At 48.9% G+C, this 7,500-nt stretch overlaps 1 protein-coding gene across 1 annotated transcript in view; it reads right to left on the minus strand.

Moving 5' to 3' along the window:
* The window catches only part of arhgef1 (Rho guanine nucleotide exchange factor (GEF) 1), a gene marked incomplete at its 5' end in the record, with an annotated part of 82,461 nt that overhangs the window by 20,575 nt on the left and 54,386 nt on the right, over positions 1-7,500 (minus strand). Inside the window, 6 exons of the mRNA XM_080858143.1 lie at positions 193-337; positions 567-773; positions 2,176-2,208; positions 3,214-3,310; positions 3,903-4,002; positions 6,471-6,500. Coding sequence (XP_080714269.1) covers positions 193-337; positions 567-773; positions 2,176-2,208; positions 3,214-3,310; positions 3,903-4,002; positions 6,471-6,500 — 612 coding nt within the window. The remainder of the gene's footprint in view (positions 1-192; positions 338-566; positions 774-2,175; positions 2,209-3,213; positions 3,311-3,902; positions 4,003-6,470; positions 6,501-7,500) is intronic.

The following is a 7,500-nucleotide window of genomic DNA, read 5'->3' on the forward strand; positions in this document are numbered from 1 at the left end:
AAACAGAAAAAAAATAAAAACTTCTAATAAAAATAATAATGATTTGTCTACTAATACTGTGTTGGCTATATGATACTATGCTATACTAAGTCAAGGCTTGCAGGTAAAGCGGTCCAGACTAGTCTGTGATCAGTCTTCTCACCCTGTCCATTTCCCTGCCTCTGGAGAGTTCTGTCTGTCTCTGTGTCTCACCTGTCTTTGTCCTGGTTGTCCTCCACGGCGGTCTCGCTGGGGCTGGGGCCAGCTCCCTCCCAGGGGAAGGCTCCTGGCTGGGTGGCAGGAGACACCTCGCCCCCCTCAGACACAGACTGGGAGTCGGAGCGACTGCTGGGCGGACCTGAGAGAGAGACAACAGTTCACCAGACACAATGAACAACAAGGAAACTACATTTCCCAGAAGCCACTGGACCAAATGAACCAACCAAACCCAAAGTTAATTGTGCCAAGAAAAAAATAGAACTATCTAAACGGACCACACACCCACTCATGCTCTTTAGCCTGAAAAGCCTCACAAATTATTCAGAAAACTCCATCTCCCACAATCCCATTCTCTCCCTGCTACTCACCTATGTCGCTGTCAGGGCTGGAGGTGATGCTGATGTTGACGGTGGCCGGGCCCTCGCTGACCTCTGACCCCGCCTGGCTGCTGGAGCCGGTGGAGCCCGTCTTGCTCTTGCTGGCGGACGGGACGGAGCTCACGTCTGGGGTCACGCCACGGGAGGGGGTGTTACCACTGGACCCTTTACGCTCGTGGGAACTCTTATCTTTATCACCTGAGATAGAGAGAGAGAGAGATGAAGAGAGAGAGAGAGAGATGAAGAGAGAGAGATGGAGAGAGAGAGATGAAGAGAGAGAGAGAGAGATGGAGAGAGAGAGAGAGATGGAGAGAGAGAGATGAAGAGAGAGAGAGAGACAGATGAAGAGAGAGATGGAGAGAGAGATGGAGAGAGATGGAGAGAGAGATGGAGAGAGAGATGGAGAGAGAGAGAGAGATGGAGAGAGAGAGATGAAGAGAGAGAGAGAGACAGATGAAGAGAGAGATGGAGAGAGAGATGGAGAGAGATGGAGAGAGAGATGGAGAGAGAGATGGAGAGAGAGATGGAGAGAGAGATGGAGAGAGAGATGGAGAGAGATGAAGAGAGAGAGAGATGAAGAGAGAGAGAGATGAAGAGAGAGAGGGAGAGATGAAGAGAGAGAGAGATGAAAAGAGAGAGAGATGGAGAGATGAAGAGAGACAGATGGAGAGCGAGAGAGAGATGAAGAGAGAGAGAGAGAGAAAGACAGAGAGAGAGTGAGACAGAGGAAAAAAAAAGAGAGACAGACAGAGAGATGAAAAGAGAGAGAGAGAGATGAAGAGAGAGAGAGATAGAGATGAGGAGAGAAATAGCAAGAAAGGCAGGCCAAAAGGTGAGCACAACGTGAGGAGAAAGAAAGGCAACATGGTTTCATCCTCCCATCTATGGGGCATAGTACCACCCTCTTCAACTACTAAGGTCATTAGTGAAGGTGAGCTACAATCATTCCAAGAAGAGACACTGAATTTGTAAGAATGATAGAAAGCTCATTCACTTGAGATTGGAATGGGGGGGGGGGAGTAGGGGATGACCAGAGAAAGAGGGAACGGAGAGAAGGAAGGATGGAACGAGGAGTGATCTGGAGTCGGAACGAGAGTTAGTCTTCCTAAGGGCAGTGGCTAAGGATAGGAGCCTCAATCCCAAGATCCTTCAGGACAGACGGACAGACACTGACAGACAGAAGAGTGCCGTGGATCCAGCAGGTGGCGCCATCTTTTATTAATCCCCCTTTTTGCGTGCGTCTACATGAGGAGAGTGGAGTCCAACTCAAAGTGTTTTCTTTTTCACTTTTCTTTCTAATTTGTCTGCTGTGTGTGTTTGCCTGCGACTCTCATAATCGCTCCACGGGGCACAGTCGTACTGTCAGCGTCCCCTCCTCGTCTCCTCTGCGTGAGAAACATGCCACACACACACTCCACAGCTCCAGAAAGATCCAGAAAGATCCAGTCTTCCTACATCACTAACCCAACCCCCACAGATTGCTCTGAGACATCATGCACGCATGCAACTGATTTGATTAGTAAAAAAGGGAGTAACCAGTCTACGGTTACGGAGGGTACTAAAAAGAGAAGTAGACAATATTTTTGTCAGGTTATGGTACCTTCGTTGTCCAATTTAGTTGTTTTGATTTCACCTGAAAGCAGAAAACATGACGAGACAAACGTGTTTTCCTCACAATCGTTCAGCAAACCCAGAAATACAGCAACACTTTACAAAAACATTGCAGTACAGCTTTATGCTTACTAAATACCTACAGTATGTATTCGTCAAGAGGAACTAACCTCCTAGCATATCTAAAGCACCTTACTAAATACCTACAGTGCATACTACTCAAGAGGAACTAACGTACTGACATATCTAGAGCGCTTACTTAATACCTACAGTACATACTACTCAAGAGGAACTAACCTACTAGCATATCTAAAGCACCTTACTAAATACCTAGAGTATGTACTCCTCAAGAGGAACTAACCTCCTAGCATATCTAACGCACCTTACTTAATACCTACAGTATGTACTACTCAAGAGGAACTAACCTACTAGCATATCTAGTCTGCTCCTTTCATGTAAATAAGAATGTAATTAAACAAATCTGAGTGACATTTTAAGAAGAAGGACCATTTAAACGGGTCTCTGAAACAGACTGTAGTAGTTTTAGATTGGTATTAAACATAAGCCTCTGCTTCTTACTGTATCACTTTTGACTTGTTTGTGTTTTAATCCAGTCAACCACAGAATTCCATGATTAATACCTCACATGGTAATAACTAGGCAGAATTCCATGATTAATACCTCATGTATGTGGGAATAATGAGGGCGCTCCCACTAAAGACGGTTGAGGCTGGGCGGTGAAACAGTCACCACGGTGGGCTGGGGTAGGGTGGGTAGGGATGGGGGGGGGGGGGGTTCTGCGTGGTGTGGAGCCGTTCTGTGGGGTGGGGTGGGTGCTATACGTTCTGTGTGGCGCTCTGCGGTGGGGTGGGGTGGGTTTCTGCGTGGTGGGGTGGGTGTGGTGTGGTTCTGCGTGTGGTAGGGAGTGGTTCTGTGTGGGGCGGGGAGTGGTTCTGTGTGGGGTGTGGTGGGGTGTGGTGGGGTGTGGTGTGGTTCTGCGTGGTGGGGTGGTGGGTGCTATACGTACTGCTCCCGCTCATCCAGCTCCCGGCCTCCCGGAGGATGCTGGGTAATCCGCCGCTCCTGGGCTTGGGCAGCTTGGGATCCTCCTTCTTGTCCTTCATCTGAAACGAGTCGCCATGGCAACATATGCGTCACATCACTGGGTTTCGCTGAGCAATCAGACATTAGTTTGGATTTCCCCTCACGTGTTGACAAGACGGGTGACGGAGGATATCTGAGCCACTCGTTTTGCCATAATGTCTTTAGTGGACAGCTATGAGTCATTCAAACCACCAGTTCATTTCCAGATATGCTGAGCGTACACACTGTGTGTACTTTTACAGCTGTACTCCATTTAAAAGGAGTCTACTGGTGCCCAATGGAAACCTTTAAGACTTGAACATGAGCACTAAGACACAGAACCAATGTTACAAGTTCTTTTTTTTTGTCAGATGCACAATATGACACAGGGTCAGACAGGGCACTGAAATTCTTTAGACAAGGCACAGCCCAAAGAACCTACCATAACAGAACATAACACAGTACAACAGAACTAAACATGACGTACACGCTATACAAGTACAGAGTTCTTCATCTCCATCACTATGCTCTGTGTGGAGGACCACAGACAAAACCACAAGCCTTTTATGCATTCTTTCTTCACAGACGGGTGCTGAGCAGTGCAGTACAGAGCCGTACTGAGAGAGGCCTCACCTTCTTCCGGAAGAATCCGCGAGACTTCTTGCTGTCTGTGGCCCTGGTCTTCACCCCCAGCTGCTTCATGTAGTACACCACGGCTCCAAAGATGGCTGAGCTGAAGGAGGAGGAGGAGGAGGAGGAAGAGTGAATTCAATTCAATTCAATTCAATTTTATTCATATAGCGCCATAACAATACACTTGCCTCTAGGCGCTTTACAGAGCCCAGAGCCTGAACCCCCTTAGTGCAAGCACAATGGCAACAGGGGCAAGAAAAAAACTTCCTGTTAGGCATGAAGAAACCTTAAGTCAGGGATGAACACACACCCCAAAGCCACCGTTCCCAGAACACACCTTTAGGAACTAAAACATGGGCTCTCAATCCTGCCTCTGAACCCCATGCTCTGCTACCCGTTATTGTTTAAAGGTGTAATGTATAGGTTTTTGGCAAGAATTAAAGGCCTTGTATGTAACAGGAGTGTTTGCGTTCTCTTTTCCTCCTGTGTTGCGTTGTGTTGTGTCAAAGCTGGCAAAGAGGGTGATGATGCCACTACCGGACTAGATCTGCTTTTCTTCTCTCGCTCCCCCACTCACTCTCTCTCTTCCTCTCTTCTCTCTGTCCCCCCACTCACACTCTCTCTTCCTCTCTCCCCCACTCACACGCTCACACTCTCTCTTCCTCTCTCCCCCACTCACACGCTCACACTCTCACTCCCTCTCTTCCTCTCTCCCCCACTCACACTCTCTCTTCCTCTCTCCCCCTACTCACACGCTCACACTCTCACTCCCTCTCTTCTCTCGCTCCCCCACTCACACTCTCTCTTCCTCTCTCCCCCACTCACACACACACACTCTCACTCCCTCTCTTCTCTCTCTCCCCCTACTCACACTCTCTCTTCCTCTCTCCCCCACTCACACTCTCTCTTCCTCTCTCCCCCACTCACACTCTCACACTCTCACTCCCTCTCTTCCTCTCTCCCCCACTCACACTCTCTCTTCCTCTCTCCCCCACTCACACTCTCTCTTCCTCTCTCCCCCACTCACACTCTCACACTCTCACACTCTCTCTTCCTCTCTCCCCCTACTCACATGCTCACACTCTCACTCCCTCTCTTCTCTCTGTCCCCCACTCACACTCTCTCTTCCTCTCTCCCCCACTCACACACACACACTCTCACTCCCTCTCTTCCTCTCATCCCTTCACACACACTCACGCTGGGTGGAGGCCAAAGAGACAGAGGGAGGGGGGACATCCCAGATGAATGTCCCTAGCACCGGAACAAGACCCAAGCTCCACCCACAGCACACCACACCCCCTGCTCTCTATCTAAGCGTGGGAAAATGGAGAGAGAGAGAGAGAGAGAGAGAGAGAGAGAGAGAGAGAAGCTACACAACCCTAGAGGAGGAAATAGAGTGAAGCAGTGGGTAGAGAGTGAAGGACGGAGCATTCTTATGGAGGAGGAGGAGGAGGATGAGGAGGAGGAGGATGAGGAGGAGCAAATAGAGGGAGAGGCTTTGTGGAGGGAGAGCTGGAGGAACTCCAGGATGAAGGAGGAGAGTGGGAGGAGGAAAAGGAGGAGAGAGAGGAGAAGAGAGAGTGGGAGGAGGAAAAGGAGGAGAGAGAAGAGAAGAGAGAGAGGGAGGAGGAAAAGGAGGAGAGAGAGGAGAAGAGAGAGTGGGAGGAGGAAAAGGAGGAGAGAGAAGAGAAGAGAGAGTGGGGGGAGGAAAATGAGGAGAGAGGAGAAGAGAGAGTGGGAGGAGGTAGAGGAGGAGAGAGAGGAGAGAGTGGGGGGAGGAAAATGAGGGGAGAGGAGAGGAGAGGAGAGAGTAAAAGGAGAGAAATGAGGAGAGAGGAGAAGAAAGAGTGGATGGAGGAAAAGGAATCTCAGAACAGCTCTCAGTCCTCCGACATCACCCTAGCCCTCTGACATCACCCCAGCCCTCTGACATAACCCTAGCCCTCTGACATCACCCTAGCCCTCTGACATCACCCCAGCCCTCTGACATCACCCTAGCCCTCTGACATCACCCTAGCCCTCTGACATCACCCCAGCCCTCTGACATCACCCTACTGGAGGAACCTTAGAGCAGCTGGACCAAGCCAGCGTCGGGTCTCAGGTATGTGACCGGATCACGTTTCACCAATGAAACACGCTCTTTGGGAGCAGTATGCAATATATAGAATAGCAGTATGCAATATATAGAATAGCAGTATGCACAGACTTTATAGAACAGTATTTCATCGCATGGCAAACACTCCTATATATTTAACATATCTATACCACAGAACAGAGCAGTTTCCCAGCATGCACCAGGGAGTGAACTCATCAACACAATCCAAACGCATTCACACATTTGAAGAGCAACCACAAGTCTTCTGCATCAGTAGGTGCTTTCTGTTTGAGTAATGCAGACGAGAGAACCACGCCCTGACCACTTAAAACTGGTGGTGAGAAATGTACATCATTTTCACTTCTGCAGAACATCGCTGTTACAGGATGCAAAAAGACCACACACACACACACACACACACACACACACACACACAGACACAGACACAGACACACAGACACACACTTACTTACCATTTGTCCTCATCTGCCACGATGGTGGGGCTGAAAAAGAGAAGAGATGGACGAGAGGTCAACAAGGGTGGTAGAAGAGAGAGTGCTGACATGGTGCCTGTGTTCACCGGCTCTCTTACCGTTTAAGCCATTTAAGTCTCATTCTTCCTATCTATCCCTGGGCTGATGTGGCACTGAGTTTTGGGTCGGTGAAACTTGAAGTGGCTGATCTTTTCCTGACTGACGCGCAAACTGAAGGCTGTGTTGTTGTATTCAGAGCTAAAGCTAATGAACATATTCTGATATTTGCCAAGAAACAGGAAAAAATAAAATAAAACTAAAAACTAAAAAAAAATTCTACAAAAACTGGTGCTGCATCTAAACCATGCACTCCAGACAAAGTTGCAGAGAAAATAAGAAATCACTTTTCTGGCGCTGCAAAAACAAAAAAAGAACAAGAGAAAAAAACTGTCCTTAAAATCTCATTTGCTATGAAATACAATACACTATGCAGTCGCCCTTTAGAAGCTGCTCTGTAGAACTGAACTGGAGGTCTGTCTCTCTTTCTCTCTCTCTCCGTCTCTCTCTCTCTGTGTCTCTATCTATCTATCTATCTCTCTCTGTCTCTGTCTCTCTCTGTCTCCTCCAGATGGATTCAAACTCAAAACAAAGCCGCCCGGCAGCGGAAGCGGCTATTTAAGCGTGTTTTTGCCTGATGCAACGAGCCTGCAAGAGCATGGAAATAAGATCCGTATGTTTTGCTATGAACATAAAAGCTGGGCAGGGCTTAGGGAGGGGGGGGGGGGGGGATTCCCTACCCCTCGACCAATCGCTGCCCTTCCTTCCCCGGGCCAGTCTGGGAGTCGGGCCAATGGGAGCTGCCGCACGTGAGGTCATTGCGGCCACAGGGTTGAATGGGCCAGCGTGGACGAGCGGGGCATGGGAAGAAGGGGCTGATTGTGTGTGTGTGTGTGTGTGTGTGTGTTCAGAGAGGGGCTGACTGGCATGTTTGTGAATATGTGGCATAGTGTGCCATCTAAGCCTGGATGGC

This window comes from Sprattus sprattus, assembly GCF_963457725.1.
Source record: "Sprattus sprattus genome assembly, chromosome: 19".
Classification (NCBI taxonomy): domain Eukaryota; kingdom Metazoa; phylum Chordata; class Actinopteri; order Clupeiformes; family Clupeidae; genus Sprattus; species Sprattus sprattus.